The sequence below is a fragment of the Euprymna scolopes genome, chromosome 41, assembly GCF_053919585.1.
Source record: "Euprymna scolopes isolate OS-2025 chromosome 41, ASM5391958v1, whole genome shotgun sequence".
NCBI lineage: Eukaryota > Metazoa > Mollusca > Cephalopoda > Sepiida > Sepiolidae > Euprymna > Euprymna scolopes.
In genome coordinates, this window is record NC_136522.1 from 15,168,153 (window position 1) to 15,187,713 (window position 19,561).

The 19,561-nt window shown below is 34.5% G+C and overlaps 1 protein-coding gene across 6 annotated transcripts in view; it reads right to left on the bottom strand.

Moving 5' to 3' along the window:
- LOC145266355 (uncharacterized) overlaps positions 1-19,561 on the bottom strand; it is a 142,555-nt gene that overhangs the window by 53,281 nt on the left and 69,713 nt on the right. For all 6 annotated transcript variants that reach the window (XR_013864704.1, XM_080121975.1, XM_080121971.1 and 3 more), the window contains 3 exons: positions 16,614-17,024; positions 7,673-9,139; positions 957-1,245 (listed from right to left, as the gene is read on the bottom strand). Coding sequence is in view for 5 of the 6 variants with exons in the window: in XM_080121975.1 (XP_079978101.1) it covers positions 957-1,245; positions 7,673-9,139; positions 16,614-17,024 (2,167 nt within the window). In the remaining variant the exon portion in view is untranslated. The remainder of the gene's footprint in view (positions 1-956; positions 1,246-7,672; positions 9,140-16,613; positions 17,025-19,561) is intronic.

Below are 19,561 nucleotides of genomic sequence, written 5' to 3' on the forward strand. Positions count from 1 at the left end.
TGATATAAGGGGTTTGTTTCCTAACCCTAACCCGATCAAAGCTTTATTGCTTTCAGGACGTTCCCGGAACGAAAGCCGGGAACAACTGCCTTTGCTTCAGATTAGTTTCGCTTTTATACGAAAAAGCCGAACACACACGAGGGGAGTCGAAAAGAATTTTGTAAAAGTCGTAAATAAATCTAGACGTGACACGCGTTCAAAAATCATAGATATTACAATTTACACAGTATATAAAAAGTTCTAAAAAGTAGTAAGCCCAGGGAGAAACCCCCCCCAAAAAAAAGTCTTTGCTGAACACAAAGAATGTGCACACACATTTTACCTTTTATATATATATATAACAGCAAAAAATTATCAGGCTCAGACATACAATATTTCGACAAATTGTATGAGAGCTCCATCGATGTACAATGTATTGCCAAATTACATGAGGTCAACATACAATACTTCAATAAGTTGTATGGGACTCGATCAGCATAAAATGTTTTGACAAGTTGCATAGGGTTCAGTAGACAGATGTTTCGAAAAATTATATGAGGGTTCAGGCATACAATGTTTCAACTAATTCCATGAGGCTCAGTCGACATACAATGTTTCGACAAATTGTAAGGGGTTCAATAGATGTACAAAGTTTTGACAAGTTGCATAGGGTTCAGTAATGTTAATAAAAAATGTTTTCGGGAGACAGTGCGGGCTAGTATTTAGTTTGTGGCTATTTTCCTCATGCTGGACACAACTCGTCGTAACCACGCGCTTACCAAATATAAAATAACTCAAAAATAAAATAAATAATAAATAAATATTTGAAGATATAAAAACTATGAAGCATTAAACTTTTTCTTAAATTCAGATTTGATATGAAATAATTAAATAATCTAAAAATGCTGTTAAAGAACAAAAAAAAACGACAAAATCAAAACGATGGAATTTACAAAATTAAAACTAACTTAACTTACTTTTCACATAACTGAAGATTCTTTTCATTTCGGTAATTCCATGGTGGTTCTCTGTAGTTCCACTGTTGTTCCTGATCATGGCTGACATTTTTGTTGTGTTCATTTGTAGTACAATGGTTTTCCCATTCCATCTGATTGCGACAGGAAATGCCACAAAACTGACAATAATGTGGCACGGGTAATTCTTCAACTGCAGGATGGAGCAATTCTTGCACAATGGACGCTGCTCCTTTTACAACTTCTGTTGACCGTTTTTCTTGATAGGAAATTATTTCTTCTAGATTTTTGACTGAAATAAAGCAAATTTTATATAGATATGTGCAGGGGTTGAACAAAAAAGGAACGCCTTAAAAATCAACAAAATTTATTTTAATATAGTGTAGGTCCACCTTTTGTGGCAATTACAGTCTCAATTCTCGGATGTATTGATTCATACGAATTGTGAATTGTTTCCAAAGGAATCTTATCCCATTCGTCAACTAAAACATCTTCCAGTTCTTTTAGAGAAGATGGCGGCGGAAATCGATTTCTTACTTGAATCTCCAAAATCGACCATAATTCTAGCTGTATGGACTGGTGCATTATCACCTTGAAAGATGGCATTCCCCTCCAGTGTAACGGGATCCCAGGCAGTGCCAGATATCCTATACAGCTAGATGAAGATGGGAGAGGATGAGGTATGGTCGGGGGGGGGGGGGATGCTGACACTTGGTCAAGGAAAAACAGATGTTTATGAGATTTCTATCCACCAGAGAAGAAATAGTATCTTTTTCAATGAAAAGAAAATATAAAATCTGATAACAGGATTCGTGGAATTTAACTACTAATTGAGTGAGACAGGTACAATGACTTGGGTTCAAAATGTCTGCTTTGGTGTCTGGGAGATGTTGTCATTTGGGTCCACCTGTTGTATTTAACTACCAGACCACCAAGCCAGTGATAAGTTAGTTGGACAGATAAATAAATAAATTGAACCTCGGGAGAGATATGGTCATGAAAGAGGAAGAAGAGGGTCACAAGAAAATAGAAAATGAAAAGAATGAAATAAGGGGATAGAGAAAGGAGTTCACGAGAGAAGAAAAAGAATAAGATAATGGGATAGAGAAAAAAAGAGATTCAGAAAAAAAAAAAAGGAAAAGTAATCTTCAATATGAGAGAGGGGAGAAGAGGCCAGTTTTATAAAAACGATTGGCTTTTTAGAGTTAGGGTCCTTTTACTGGCACGAGGCATCCACATCGCTCTCATCTGCCTGGGGGGGACCCCACAAGAGCTAAGTTGAAAAGCTCTTGTTCTTAGCTGGGAAATTAATTAAAGGAACTTAAGTTATACAACCTGCATCATGAAGCTTGGATCAAAGAACTCGACTAAACAAGTGTAAAACGATTTATGAATAATTATTTTGTTTCATTATATAAAAATGTCCCAGAGTTTTTCCTTGTTTCTCGATTGCCAGCCTGAATGAGGATACAGTTTATTTCAGGTATGCCCTTACGCCAGATGATGAAAGAGATAGACTGGATCCAGCACGATGCCAGAGTGACGGCCGAAATCGACAATGTTGCCACTCGGACTTAGGGTCATGCACATTTCGCATGCCCTGAGCAGCAGAAGGATATTTTCCAGTGACCAGTGAGAGTCTGGTCACCCTTGAGGGGTCCACCACTAGACAAGTAAGAATGTAGCCCTGCTGGGTTGCATCTATGGTCCTGTGAACTGGGAGCGACGAACACAGCCAGAAGTACATCACAGTGAACCAGGATAGCGACGGATGCGGCCCGGCCCTCGGACGAGAGAGGGTATTAGGGTTTTTTTTTTTTTTTTTTTTTTTACATAGGCATCACCACATTATCAAGGCCAAGAGGCCACTCAAGGATAAGGGTTAAAGAGTGTACAGTAGAAATTGGGCATTATAGTAATCATTAGTAATGAAAATTTGGTAAAGTTGATAACTTATATGGAACGGCTCATCAAGAACTTATTTACATTAGACTTGAAGACAACAATATTGTAGTCAGCCAGAAAGCAGGAAAACGGAAGACAATTCCACAGGCGTGCAGTTCTAAGAAAAAAGCTTTGTTCATGGAATCTACGTTTAGGTTTAGGCACAGATAAAGAGTGGGGGGAATTATTGATGGTGTTTACAGCTAGACGAGTGTTTCTTGGGTTATACAGGAACAGTTCTTAAACCAGAGGATGAACTTGATCACCCAAAATTCCTAAGTAGTCTCGACTGTTAGTTCTTCCATGCAGAGTAATCATTAGTCCAGCAAATTTCCAAGAAATAGCACCCCAAACCATCACAGAACCCCCGCCATGCTTTACGGTTGGAAAAAGGCAGTCTGGATAAGATGCTTCTGTCGGCTCCAAATGTAGACTCGGCCAGTGGTATGTCTTTCTTATAGATAAAACAATTTTTACAGAGGAATATTTTACGTTACACTGGCCAAGGGAAATAATAAAATTCCAGCAAATCATCTCGCCTTAAAAAAGAAAAGATACAGATTTATTATAACCTGGAGATATAACTTAGTGGTCGAGCATTCAACTACAGATCAAATAATCCCCTGTTTGAGCCCGGGTGTACCTCACCATTTAAAATTTTTTCTTATTAATGAGTTAAGTTTACGATAAAAGAAGAGGTATAATTTTAAATCGACGCAAATCATTTCTTTGCTTGCATATTTTAAAACTAAACATTAATCAGAAGTGACTTTTCCAGGGCATTCGTCGTCAAGCCGAAATATCAGCTGACCTGATATTGTAAACAGACAGATAGAATTTGATGAAAGACATATTTTTTTGCAAATTAGTTCACTGAGCAAATTATTCCTCGTAATCAGCAAAAATAGAAGATGATTCTATAATAATACGCAATCTGCCTAAATTAAAATATGTTTAAGCGTATTGTACAACTGCCAGCTAGTTTTTTTTTTTTTTTTTTTTTTTTACAGTGATCACCACTTATCAAGGCCCGGAAGCCACTCAGGGATAAGGGTTATTGCAAGTACATTACGTTAGTGAGGAGATTTGCTGAAATGTTTACTTAAGAGGGCGGTTCATTAGGAATTTGTTAACGTTGGACTTGAAGACAACCAAGTTGTAGTTATATATATATATATATGTATATATATATATATTATCTCTACTATTAAGTTGGCTTGCAAGTAAACATCAAAGTGTACCTGGATCTGCTGAAACTTTTACTGAAAAAAATCAATTCAGATAACTTGATTATGTAGTAGAGCTCACATCTATTCAATGTAACTGCCTTCAGCTTCAATCACTGCTTCGATACACGTCCTGAACTGGGAGCATGCCTTTTCCACAAGCACCGGCAGGAGCTCGGTGAATACTTGGCAGATGGCTTTGGTATTGTGGGAGGTCATGTTGGTGTTGTTCTTGATGTATGACCAGCAGGTTCAGGAAGGGTACAAAATCGTAGCACCCTTCCGAAGGCAAATCTGGCTCTCTTTCAACATGGACCGGTGCCAAGTCCTGCTGCCAAACCCAGGGTCTGCCAGCGGCCACCTGATTGCACCAGGGGATCAGCACACTTTAGTGCATCCATTTTGGTGTTGACTTTCTTCAAAGATGTGAGGTGGCATGATGTGGCCCTCACTTGAAACCACGCCAAAGACCATAACTGTGGCCGGAAACTTTGTTTTCATCACCCTGGGCACATCCCTGTTATTCGTGGCAATCCAGCAATGCATTTTGAGGGTGCTGGCAATGGTCCTGTTGTCATAACTTGGATCGTATGAATTGTACAGCGGTACATCTCTGATCTCACTCGTTGAACATTGTGTCACTTTCAGACATGATAGAAGGCTCCTATCGCTTTTGGGATTTGTACACAACTGGCCAACTGGTAGACGGTATGCAAAAAAAAAAAAAAAAAAAAAAACGGTTTTCATCAAACGGAAATGGAATCATGCCATTTTTTTCTAGTGCAAAGACCACTCAGCTACTCTAAACGAATATATCCCTTCCGCAGAACCATGCGCACTAACGGGTAAATAAAATATCATTTTAGTTGACGAATTGCAGATTTTACATCAAAGTTTCAAAGCAAACTCGCCTGGGTATTAATTTCTGCCACACTGAGAAATGTGACAAGGGTCAAATTGAAAATTCAGCGTTCTCAGGGAGGGGCACTGATTTTCAAAAAGTGCCTGGGTAACTGTCAGCATTCCCAATAGGGGCGCATCAAGCAATTAGCAATTAACTAATCCCTTCTCGAATAGAGTAGGCAAACCTAGGAAAGTGGACCTCCTAGAATGTCACAGGACTGCCTGTTCTGGGGTAGTTAACACTCCTATATGCATGATAGTATGGATTTGTCTGGCACTATGTAAGCCAGACATTTCTGCTTTTGAGCAGAGAGCACACGCGTTGGTTAACTGCTTGCAGTGAACACCAGGACTCTCTCACCTTAATATTGTGACCACCCTAAACAGGACCAGTACATTGCCTTATTCTGCAAGCAAATAGAAAATTGCCATTGCAAGAAGGATCCAGACTGTTGATTTTGAGGTCGAGGTAAAAACCTTGGCAAACTGGCATGACCCCATCTAAAAAGTTGTGCTACTTCAAACTTAAATGGCCCTTTCCTTCTGTCAAAATTCCACAACTTAAGTTTACTATGCTATAATCACATTGACTAATGTATACCCATTAACCTTTATTCTCAAGTAGCTTCCGGGCCTTGATAAGTGGTGATTCCTGTGTAAAAAAAAACTTAAAAGGCCCTTTCTGTCTTTTCACCAACAACAGAACACGACATCAGTCATACGAAAACTGGGATCAGAAACCATGAATACTGAAATAAAGTCATGTACTAAAAAAAAAAAAATTAAAAAAATTTTTAAGTTTGAGTTCTGGTCCAAAATTCCCCAAAATATATAATAAAAAAAAAAAAAAAAAAAAAAAAAATTTTAAAGTTTGAGTTCTGGTCCAAAATTCCCCAAAATATATAATAAAAAAAAAAAAAAAAAAAAAAAAATTTTTAAGTTTGAGTTCTGGTCCAAAATTCCCCAAAATATATAATAAAAAAAAAAAAAAAAAAAAAAAAAATTTTAAAGTTTGAGTTCTGGTCCAAAATTCCCCAAAATATATAATAAAAAAAAAAAAAAAAAATTAAAAAAATTTTAAAGTTTGAGTTCTGGTCCAAAATTCCCCAAAATATATAATAAAAAAAAAAAAAAAAAATTAAAAAAATTTTAAAGTTTGAGTTCTGGTCCAAAATTCCCCAAAATATATAATAAAAAAAAAAAAATAAAATAAAAAAAATTTTAAAGTTTGAGTTCTGGTCCAAAATTCCCCAAAATATATAATAAAAAAAAAAAAATAAAAATAAAAAAAATTTTAAAGTTTGAGTTCTGGTCCAAAATTCCCCAAAATATATAATAAAAAAAAAAAAATAAAATAAAAAAAATTTTAAAGTTTGAGTTCTGGTCCAAAATTCCCCAAAATATATAATAAAAAAAAAAAAAAAAAAAAAAAAAATTTTAAAGTTTGAGTTCTGGTCCAAAATTCCCCAAAATATATAATAAAAAAAAAAAAAAAAAAAAAAAAAAAATTTTTAAGTTTGAGTTCTGGTCCAAAATTCCCCAAAATATATAATAAAAAAAAAATAAAAAATAAAAAAAATTTTAAAGTTTGAGTTCTGGTCCAAAATTCCCCAAAATATATAATAAAAAAAAAAAAAAAAAAAAAAAAAAATTAGTATAATGTGCATACTTGTGATTCTATCTTAAGGTCTTTATCTACCGGCCATGCAAGAAAAAAAGGGCTAAAATTCAAAATGTCCTGCGTCAATCTATTGTTACCATCCTTGCCAAACTTTCACGAAAAACACTCGTCTGGCCGAACCCACAATCAATAATTTCCCACACTCCTTGTCTGTGCCTAGACCGTAATGTAGATTCCACGAACAAAGCTTCTTTCTTAGAACTGCACGCCTGTTGAACTCTCTTCCGATTGCCTGTTTTCCAGCTGACTACAATCTGATTGTCTTCAAGTCCAACATAAACAAATTCTTGATGAACCATCCCCCTAAGTAATCCAATGTACAAAATTCCCACTACTTATGTTTACTACGCTATAATCACATTGACTAATGTATACCCATCAACCCTTATCCTCGAGTGGCTTCCAGGCCTTCATAAGCGGTGATCCCTGTGTAAAAAAAAAAAAACTTATTGGTTAGTGTGTGACCTGATCACCTAGCAGAGACATTTCTCCATACTCTAAAAAAAAAAAAAAAAAAAAAAAAAAAAAATCTTCTGCCAGAACCAGATCTTCTAGAATGACAAATGATTCTAGACTCACACACGTCATCATCATTTTGGCGATCGCAGTCGACATGATGGAATTCATGAAGAAAAGCAAAACGTTTTGTTCATTAAAAACCTGCAGACGTTATATTTATAATTTTAGGGAATTTCACTCATTAACTTATTAATTTGTTTTAGACTAGATATGCCAACTTCTGACGAGACCAGATCAACTTCCACAATGACAAATGGTTTTCGATCACACATTTCATCATTTTGCGACCGCAGTCAAGATGATGAAATAATTTTTTTTCTAATTGTTTTTTAAAAATTGCAGATCTCTTATTGGAAATTTATAAGACCAGATCAACTTCCACAACAACAAATGGTTTTGGATCACACTAACAGACTAAAATCACACCAAATCAAACAAATACTTACTCCTGTTGAAACACATCCACTGCCAAACATCGATCTCCTCCTGAGAATGTGCAAAAGTGCACTGGCCCTGGAAGGTGCACTTGTTGTTCTTAAAAGACTTGCAGATTGTGAATCTGTAATTTTTGGGTATTACAGGAGGTAACTTATTAACTTGTTTCAATCCAGGGTTTGTCATGTATATCACACCAGAACTTATTTTGGAATGGCCACATTGCTTGTGTGTGACATTTTGCCCGTTTGAGGAACATTTTTTGCATAGGAGAATGAGTTTATACGGACATGGAGTTCGGACAGCATCTGATTGGGAATTGCTTTGTACCATAAAGAAATCCGAGTACTTGTTCAGTACTTCGACAAACTTCTCTTCTGTGATGCCTATACCGCGCAACAACATCCAGACTTCTCTCTCGACAATGCTATGCGCCATGGAACAGGTTTGCCTACACTTCTCGTCAAAACATACTTTGGAAAGGTACGTAGTGTTCAATAATTTATTAATGAGTTTTCTCTCGGGAGCGTAAAAGAGCATCTTGTTAGAATTCCAGTCGTGAGCTTGCAACCCATCACAGACGTTTCGTTTCTTACTTTCATTTGAAATTAAGTTTGAAGACTTGAAGCAAGAACTGCAAATATACGAAAAATCGGTTCCATACTTTCTGGTAAAATGGGAAATTCGGTATTCATCGGTTGATTGGGAATAGATAAATCCTGTGAGATCAAATATTTCATGCTTATCGGCGTTCCATAGCAACATCTCGATAGTATTGTGAGCAAACGAACAATTTTCACTGCCAAATTTGCAAAGACTCGGATCTCCAAAAAGAGACTTACAAAGAACGTAGGATCCTGCAAAGAACTGAATCTTTTTCCTTTCTCTCACTTGCAACCAATTATGCGTACCCTTTTCGGCAAAGGCGAGGATGTTTTTTAAGCAGTTTGCATGGGGTTTGGCTTTCTGGAAATTTCTAGGAAAACATTCAGAGCAAAACATTTGAACATCATGTGTCTCTTTAAGTGGGTTTTCATCTTTTGTGAATGGCCACGATTCAACGGAAACAGGTTTTAGGGATGGATCTGATGGTGCCTTTTTTGGTGGAGCGATTACTGTATCAGTGTAGGATTGTCCATTTTTTATGCTTGTGAGATCTGGATTATTCATGGTATAAAGTTGTGGTAAGGTGCCTATGGAATTAGCATTGAATTGTTCATGAAGTATTGGAAAATTAGTGAGGTTTTTTGTAGGTACTGGTCTGAGAGAAGGTTGGGTAATAGGCTTGCTCTTGATAATGTCAATTTTTGTATAACCATTCTGACCTGGGATCATGGCTGGAGTTGATTCTGTAGCACTTTTTGTCATGTTAGGTATTGTATCTGGTAGGCGTCTTTCGGAAGAGATCAAACTCTTTGTTGCTGAAAGACCAGGAATGTAAGTATTTGATTTAACCTCTGCTAACCTCTGACTTGTCACTGAAATTAGAACAAGAAAAAAATCATACATTAAAGAAATTAAATACTTGTATTTATTTTTATTTTCAGAATCAATCGGACAAACTATGCAGACACAACAGCCCTAGACTTAAGTTTCACCCTCCTTTAGGCTCTTTAATAAGACAGATCTGAACCCAGATTTGAAACATGAGTCATCTGGGTGTTGTGCATCAATAATGCGGTTAACACACTACTAAGTTGTTTTTTGGGGTTAGGTGCACAAAGGGGTGAAGCTGACAGGTTTCAAACCCATTGACTTCCCTTGACAAAAAGTGCACCTGCATGCTAGCAAAGGTCACAAGGCAAGTCAAAGGGTTGAGGCTGACAAAAACGTGTGTGGTGTCATATTTCTGATGTTTTTATTAAATGTGAACTAGGAATAAAAAATGTATTTATGTGTAGGTGATAATAAGCTTTAAAGAAAAAAAATAGAATAAATAATTAACCTTTTAAAAAAAAAAATAAATAAATAATTAACCTTTTAAAAAAAAATAGAATAAATAATTAACCTTTTAAAAAAAAATAAAATAAATAATTAACCTTTTAAAAAAAATAAAATAAATAATTAACCTTTTAAAAAAAAATAGAATAAATAATTAACCTTTAAAAAAAAATAGAATAAATAATTAACCTTTAAAAAAAAAATAGAATAAATAATTAACCTTTTAAAAAAAAATAGAATAAATAATTAACCTTTAAAAAAAAAAATAAATAAATAATTAACCTTTTAAAAAAAAATAGAATAAATAATTAACCTTTTAAAAAAAAATAGAATAAATAATTAACCTTTTAAAAAAAAAAATAAATAAATAATTAACCTTTTTTCTGATTGGTCTAAAAACTTTTGGTTATTTGAAGCCACCATAAAAAAGAACTGCCATCTGTTAGCATGGAGAGAAAAGAAAGCAATTATTAACGATGAAGATACAGAACAGTAAAGAATGGATTGCTACATAACACCGTTGTTCCAGTGCGGTTCGTGTTCTGCATAAATGCCAAAGTTAAGGTCTTTTCCTGATTCTGGTGAACTCGAAAAAATCGGATAACTTTAATCATCCTTCTAATAGAAAGGAGTACCTGAACAGATAAAAAAAGCCAAGTGCATTAAGTTTTGTAGGCCTATCTAATCTCTTGAAAACCTTCACTAAACCTACACGTGCACCTGCATGCTAGGCAAGTGAGAAAATTCTGAGTGCAGGCCAGTTAATGGGGATTGCCCCCCCCCACACATGCACCTTGGAATAAATGGGGATGCCCATGCGTTTGCTAGTCAGTTTAGAGTTCAAGTTCGTCAGTCTAGAGTTTGACAGTCTGTCGCGATTCCAAGATGGAAGACTTCTCGTGGGAGATAGGGATGGATGGCAGATAGACCAATAGCAGAATTCCCGCCCTCCTAAGGATGAGCAGAGAACAGGGCTGCAACTTCGACTGCGAAGCTGAATAAAGTTCCACTTGTCCAAAAAAATGAGATCTACATCTGTTATGCATGAGAACTTTTGTACTAGGTGAGCTGACATCAGGACACAAGCCACTGAAGGACACAGTAAAGAGATGCAAAGAAGATATAAAAGGTACGTTCTACTTTGTTTTTATAAACCCCTCAAAAGGGCTGGTGTGCCGTAACATGAACATTTGACACAATATAAACAGGCACCCTTTCTCTTAACGCAACATGTGTGGGTGACAACTCTACAGAGTCATTGCACAAAAAACTCAGCTGTATCCTACTGAAGAGCACAAGGAGAGGGAAAACATTTTTTTTTAAATTGCTTCAGACAAGGCATGAAGCCATTTCATGTAAGGAGCTAACAATAACGAAAGATGATTATCGCAAAGAAAGGAGATGTCTATTGGCATTGGTTGTAAAATGACCAAGGCTATATATATATATATATATATATATACTAGCAATCGGTGCCCGGCGTTGCCCAGGTGTTTTGAAGTGTATGCTGAGGAAAAAAAAACGGTCAATTTTTTTAAACTTTGACCCCTATTATGACCTCTTAACATTTATTGTTTAGGGATCAAGTAAAGTTAATAAGTTAGATCCATGTCCAAGGAATCTATATATAAAATATCACGTGTTCAGACCTTAAATTGTAGGAGGAGTTTGGTAGAGTTCTCAAAGGTCTAATTGTTGAATATTGACCACTTAATCGCCAAATTTCTGTCGAAAACCTATCACATCGATTTTCCCAAATCTCAGTACCCTGTATATAAAATTTCGAATCTCTAGGGATTTCCCTTTTTTTTTTCATAGCGAGGCCAAATTTCGCGAATTTGGCCTTTTTTTAAAGCAGTTTGGCCTTCAAAATTTCTGTTTGGCCTTTTTCTTCACCGATGTAATCTGGAGACGCAACGGGAATTTTCGGCAAAAAAATGTTGTTACTATGCACATCTATGTAATGAAATACAATTTGTGGCAAAATTTCAGGAAAAACTAATGGATGGTTATCTCGCAATAGTCCGGACAATTCGCTAAATTATCTCGTCAAAACCTTAAATCTCGAATTTTTGTGCATTTTTTTGGGGGGGGGCTAATTTGGCATAATAGTGTCCATTTAATAGTATTTTCTTGAAAAAATAAAAAAATAAGGAAAATTACCAAAAAAAAACAAACAAGAACAACAAAAGTGTGGCGTATTTTTAAAAGTTTTATTGCGTTGTTTTTATTTGCTTTTTTTATTTCATCGGTGAAGAAAATGGCCAAACAGAAATTTTGAAGGCCAAACTGCTTTAAAAAAAGGCCAAATTCGCGAAATTTGGCCTAGCTATAAAAAAAAAAAAAAGGGAAATCCCCCTACTTGAACTTTCTGTTTAATTTTGCTTGTAGCGTTGATTTTTTTCTTTTTTCGCTATAAAAAAATAACTACTTGATGAAATTACGTGATTTTTTCTGTAGGAAAACTTTATCCCATGACGAGTACGTACAGTATATTTTTTTTTTTAAATATTTCCATTTTTTAATGTCAATGGAAAACTGCACAAGTACCCAAACCCGAAATGTAAAGACCACAAGTGGACGCGCGTTTTTTTTTTTTTTTTAGTTTAGTTTCATAATGGCGGCCGTGATGTCGGAGGTTCGATTGTTAGATTGTAAGTTAGTTTCGTATTTTTGTAATTTGTAAATCGCAAGTTAGGAAAAAATTAAACCCTTCCAAGATGGACAATAAATAAAGCCATAATATTTTATGGTAAATTCAAGAGCCTACGAACCATAGTTTTTTAGGAGATGTGATTATTGGATTAACCAATCAGAAATCGTCTGTGGCACACACATCTGTTTTTATAGATATATAGATATATAGGAAAAAATGTATAAAAAAGAATAAAAAAAGTATAACAGTTTATAACTTTTCTTTATTCGTTTTCTATTCGTGCAGGAATACAAAATATTATTATGGAAAAAAAATCAAAACCTTTTTTACATGTACATATTTTCGGCCGATCCTTCGGTCTTCAGTGTAGTGAAAGTGATGAGTATATATATATATATATATATATGGGAGGAAAACAATCAGCGGGTTACACAAGTCTGCAATTCTTGGAAAAATGTAACTGACAGCCATAAACTGGAAGCCCTAGAATTCTCTCCAGTAGAACACATCCAAACCCACGATTCAAAACTCGTGTCAATTGTATGTGAAACGAAAACTCTACCAACTGAACTATCATATCTGCACACAAGAAACGTGTCCCATTGAAGAGCCCAAAGGCTGGTGAAACTCTAGTGCTTTTGATCTATGGCTGCCATGGTTTGTGGTGGCTCCATGGTTTTTCTGATTGTGGAAAGATATTTGCTCGCCTTCTTTATTCTATTAATATTATGCAGCTTTTTTATTTTATACTAGCAAGGGACACCCGGCGTTGCGCGGGGTGTTAGTGTGTGTGAAAAAAACCCGAAATGTGTAAAAAAAACAGGTGCCCGTGAAAAAAAAACGAAGCCTTGACGTGCAGTTGGAAAATAGTAAAGTGTGAAAAAAAAACATGTTGCATTTTTGATTGACGTGACGGCAATAGCTATTCAGTAGTTAGCATTTTGTGCGGGACATTTTTAATGAGGTCAATAAATCGGTTTGTTTGTTTTTACAAACCTGCTCCCTGTTTATTAGGAGGAGCATCTCGTCTCAAAATGAAAGCTACCGTCTGATATGACGAAGTCAACATTGACCAAACGTTACTTAGCTCTCTAGAGACCACTGGCTTTCTGCCAGTAATTAGAGTCGAGTTTCGCTTTTTGTTTATACCGAAAACTGAATGTAACGCGTGCCGGTGCGGGAAATGTGGAATAATTAACATTTGAAAGTCAATAAAATTAAACAGACAGGCGAACTCCGTGGGTAACTCTGAGATATTACAATTTATAGATGATATAAAAAGTTTTAAGAAGTTGTGAAGCGAGCAAGCGCTTCTCTGAAAGAAGCCTTTTGTGGACGTTGAGGAAAAGCGTACATACATACATACATTTTCACTTTTATATATATAGATTCGCAAAGTAAGGGAGATAACTTGTGAATTTGAAAAATTGTTTTCCTTTCTTAAAATGATTTTCTTAGTTTCCCTTACAAAAAAAGATTTTGTAATACAAATCAACTGTTGGAAAACTACTTATCAAATTAAGTGATAGAAAAGGTACTTGTGTAGTTTAATTAAGACGTTAAAAAATGAAAATGTCGAAAAAAAAAAAAAAAAAATTATATTATACATACCTGTCATTTCCATTACAAAAAAAGAAAAAAAAGAAAAAGATTTTGTAATAAAAATCAATTGTTGAAAAAAAGAAATAAAAAAAAAAAATTATATTGTACATACCTGTCATCTATATATATAAAAGTGAAAATGTATGTATGTATGTACGCTTTTCCGCGATGTCCACAAAAGGCTTCTTTCAGAGAAGCGCTTGCTCGCTTCACAACTTCTTAAAACTTTTTATATCATCTATAAATTGTAATACCTCAGAGTTACCCACGGAGTTCGCCTGTCTATTTAATTTTATTGACTTTCAAACGTTAATTATTCCACATTTCCCCGCATCGGCACGCGTTACATTCGGTTTTCGGTATAAACAAAAAGCGAAACTCGACTCTAATCACAGGCCCAGAGCCAGTGAATGTTTGGTCAATGTCGACTTCGTCATATCAGACGGTAGCTTTCATTTCGAGACGAGGGAGCGGGTTTTTAAAAACAAACAAACCGATTTATTGACCTCATTAAAAACTGTCCCGCACAAAATGCTAACTGCTGAATAGCTATCGCCGTCACGTCAATCAAAAATGCGCACCTGTTTTTTTGTTTCACACTTTACTATTTTCCAACTGCGTGTTGTCAAGGCTTTTTTTTTTTTTTTTTCACACTTTACTATTTTCCAACTGCACGTCGTCAAGGCTTTTTTTTTTCACAGGCACCTGTTTTTTTTTCACACACACCTACAAACACCCGGGCAACGCCGGGTACCCCTAGCTAGTTTCCATTACAAAAAAAAAAAGAAAAAAGATTTTGTAATAAAAATCAATTGTTGAGAAAAAAAAAATTATATTGTACATACCCGCTAAGGAATTAAGTTCTTATAAAAAAAATTACACTAGGTTTTTTTTTTTTTTTTACACAGGAAAATCAAACAAATTTTAATGAGATCGATAGTATCCCACCATCTTGCAAACGAGGAAGGGGGGGGGGTCACCAAGGGAAAAAACTCCATCATTGTTTAAACTTTGTCAAAATTTAGCAAGATTATTTTGAAACATAGGCCGAAAAAATACCTAGATAAATATTTTAGCCTTTTTCACTTATTTTACAGTTTCTTCTTTTTTGACCCCTTTTTCATTTTGTCGTTTATTAATCCCTTTTTTTGTTCAAAGGCACCCCCTTCCTTGTCCGCAAAATAGGCAAGATGGCTGCGATACAATTGATCTCATTAAAATTTGATTTTCATGCTGTAAAAAAAAAAAAAAAAAAAAAAAAATAATACTTGATCAAATTAAGTGAAACTTTTTTAATAAGAACTTAATTCCATAACGGTTACGTACAATATAATTTTTTTTTTCAATATTTTCAGCTATGAGAGTTATTTCCCCATTAAATTTTTATAAACAAAAATGAATGTGTTTCATGTGATTTACTTTCAGTAAAAATGTAAGAAGTATTTTGTGTATTTTAAATAGTATGCAATAAACACCCCGTCCCTGCCTGCCAAAATGTTTTAACCAGGCAACGGCGGGTATATACAGCTAGTTTAATCAATAATCAAGTAAAGTTGGAGCAAGAAAAGTCTGTTTGTAAAGAGCCACATGTTGTATATCGGCGGTTGTATTTTGAAATGTTGGAAGAGTGCGTAGGTAACGTGTCAAGGGTGCGAGTTCACGATAGAAACGTTGATTTAATTTGAATAAAATAAAATACAACATAGCAAGCAAGAAAGAAAAGAAAAAAGAAGGAAACATACTGAAGATGGAGTGTAGATCTGAAATATATTTGTTATAAATTTCAAACAAGTAAAATGTTTGTTTATTTTTCTAATATTACGTTGTGATTTGGTTTTCAAGCGCACTTGATGCATATTTTATTTTATTCAAATTAAATCATTTTTATATGGAATTCACACTCTTGACATTAAAAATCTTTATCGTAAAATATGAGCGGGTGGGGAGTGATTCTCTCTTATTTATAATAGAGAAAGGACCTAGTCCTCCACCAACCAAAAAAGCTTAATAAAAAAAAAAGAAAAAAAGAAAAAAAAAAAAAAATCAATTTTATTTGCATTAAAACACAAAATAAATTTTTAAATATTTGTGTTAAAATATCATGGTTACTTAATCCATATTTAAAACTGAAGGGAAACCTAACCACTTCAAAACTTAGGGAAATTAACAAGAACACTCACGTAAATTAGATAGTAAGCTAATTATCCCATCAGTAGTTTGAACACACTATAAACACATATGTAAATTCGATAGAAATTGGAATCATCCCAGTGTAAAAAGGCGTCTATGAGCACGTGCGAGAAAATCAGAAGAATAGCTGGCTAGCGGAGGTATTAGCAGCAGCAGCTGTTAAAGCATGTATGCAAATTAGCAAGTGTGCACAAGCTTCCATAAAAAAAGGAGAGAAAAATACACCACATGGTCAAGGAGAGAAACGAGTTACGTGGTGGGGAAGATGGACATGTAAATACGATGGCGAAAGAGCTCGGGCTAACGGCCAGTGCAAGGTGGCAAGGAAAAAACTTTAAAAGCATGTGTGTCCGAAAAGACTTTTGGAAATACAATGAAATGCGTTGTTTGGGGTGCATAGTCGGATTTTGATTTCTTTCCTATCTATTTTTGTTTATTTGTTTCTGCGATTTCCACATCAGTAGTGTGTACACACCGTAAGCACATATGTAAATTAGATAGCAAAATATGAATTTTCAAATAAAATGAAAATGAAAAAGGAAAAAAAACTAAAATTCACATACCAATATTATTTTTTCGCAGTTCTTCGATGAACGAATCCAACCTGAACATTGTCTTCTGCTCGTGTGTCCACATTATTGACTCGCCTTCCCCGTGAGCAAACGTACATGGTTTCACCTTACACGGAGCAGAACATTGGAAGTCAAAACAAATTCTATAGACACCATTAAAGGCCGGACGATTGCGGACCAACAGCCAGTTGTTTTTGGATTTCCTTTTAATAGCGAGCTGATTCCTTCCGCACTGCGGACAAACGTCTTTTAGGCAGAAAGCATTTGGACCTTCTTTTTCTTTAACGAGACACCGGGAACACACAAGACGGAAGTCATAGTCTGCTTCAAGAGGAAAGTTGATGCACATCAACTGTTTAGCAATCTCAAGGTCATCAGTTTTTGTTGGCAATTTCTTTTCAACTGTATAAAATTAAAAACGAATTTTGAATGTACAACGTAATGAAGAAAGGTGTTTAGAAATATGATAAAGTTGTTGAGGGGGGGATGCTATTTGTATATACAGACATTGATGGATGTAGTTGAAGTCAAAATAAAAAGAAAATGGTGCTTATGCAGTATAAGTGTGTTATATCGCATATCCATATTTACATGAATAAACCAGAAACCAGCAGGAGCAACGACCGCGACAATAATGGCGATGTTAAGACAAAACGCAAATGAATTCACTAAATACACACGACAACTTCAAAGCCCATTTTTTCATGTACACACATCAAATGAATAACTCGTACCTCATGTCAAAGAAAACCACCAGAGAAGGCTGTACATCAAAAGAAAAAGCAAAATACAAAACACAAACATTGCAGTAAATGCAACTACTGCAGCATATAAACACAAATAACTATTTCACAAAACACTGCAACACCGACTAGATTACATTCACAATTTTATTAGCTTTAAAATCGATATTACACATGCATAAATACACTAAACAGACGATTCACTACAATGCATTAAAACACAAAAAAACAAACAATTAAAAAGCAAAACGCAAGACAGTGATCAAAACTCTCTTTGCCTTCAACTACGGACGAGTATAAAAACGTCAGCTTTCTTGACAAACGGCAGATAGGTGAAAATTACTACGCACAGCCAGAACCGCCGCCATCTCACCTGCAATTCTGATACAAGCCCTGAAGATAACCCCTCTTTGGTCGCCGCCAGATCATCACCACTCACTAACACCTCGCTAGCGACACCAGTTGCCGCACACACTAAGCCACATTCCTGCCATCGCCGCCCCTCACCCAGCCGGACCAAAACTTAGATTGCTGCAGAGTTCATCTCAACACCCAATCAGCTTTCATACTAACACGCCACCACCGCCACTGTCAAGACTATTCTGACACGCCAAACGGTTAGTGTTACAATCATTTAAACTTTAAATAAACATTTAAACTTAACCTTTTCGTTTATCAATTTATTGCTTTCCATACACTCAGTTTTGTATATAAGTGCTATTTTGAGAATCTTCTGGGGAGTTTACGGAAAATGCCAGAATGTGCTGAACGAAAGTTCTATGATTTCCAAATGCTGGCCAATTTATTTCAATGAATAATATATTATTTTTGTCAGTAAAAGACTAAAATCAATAAAAAATTAAAACAATTTTAATCTAAAATTGGAAAATTAAAACAATTTTAATCTAAAATTGGAAAATTAAAACAATTTTAATCTAAAATTTAAAAATTAAAACAATTTTAATCTAAAATTTAAAAATTAAAACAATTTTAATCTAAAATTTAAAAATTAAAACAATTTTAATCTAAAATTTAAAAATTAAAACAATTTTAATCTAAAATTTAAAAATTAAAACAATTTTAATCTAAAATTTAAAAATTAAAACAATTTTAATCTAAAATTTAAAAATTAAAACAATTTTAATCTAAAATTTAAAAATTAAAACAATTTTAATCTAAAATTTAAAAATTAAAAAAATTTTAATCTAAAATTTAAAAAAATTTTAATCTAAAATTTAAAAATTAAAAAAATTTTAATCTAAAATTTAAAAATTAAAACAATTTTAAAATTTCTTCAGATTTTTTTTTCTTAAAAAAACTTTTAAAAAAAATATTTTGTTCTATTAAACTTTTTTTGTTTAAATAATTTGACTTTGTTTTATGAGAAAAAAGTTGAAAAGGGATTTTTCACTCAGCAATAAACTTGGGGAGATTGTTGGTTAAAAAAAAAACCCAAGCAGTTTGATAAAACAGACATTGACAGACATAGTTATGGTCAGATTCAGATTGGAAATACAGACATCGACACGTATATTTTAGGTTGAAATAAAAAGACAATGGTGCTTATGCAGTATAAGGACAGTGTTATCAAATTTTGAGAGTACAGTGTAAAAGGTGTTTAAAAATATGGTAGTGTTGTTAGGGGAGAGACAAGTATTGGAACTACAGAAATTAGCAGACATTTTTTTAGCTTAAATAAAAAAAATTTTTGGAAAGAAAACATATGAGGTGCCTTAAATAAGTTTCCAGACTTTTTTTTCATATGGACACTTTTATGATCGTACACACATGAAACTTCAAAGTCCTCTTCGAAGTAATCTACCCCGGCTGCAATGCACTTGTACCGTTCCAACAACTTCTGGAAGGCTCCATTGAAGACTTTGTGTGAGCGTGTTAATGGCCCTCGTTACAGCCTCTTTCATTTCAATTGTCTCATAACGACAGCCTCTAAGGTTTTCCTTAAGCTTAGAGAATAACCAAAACTCACTGGATGAAAGGTCTGGATTATAGGGAGGGTCAGGAACTGTCTTGAGGTCAAATAGTCTGTGATCTTCTGAGCACTCTCGGGACAAACTTTGCGCAAATCTTTCGCATCTTTAGTTCCTTGTGAATAATTGTGTGTACAGTTTCAATACAAACATCAAACTGTGCACCTATTGTTTCTATAGATATACAACAGTCCTTTTCCATCCCTCA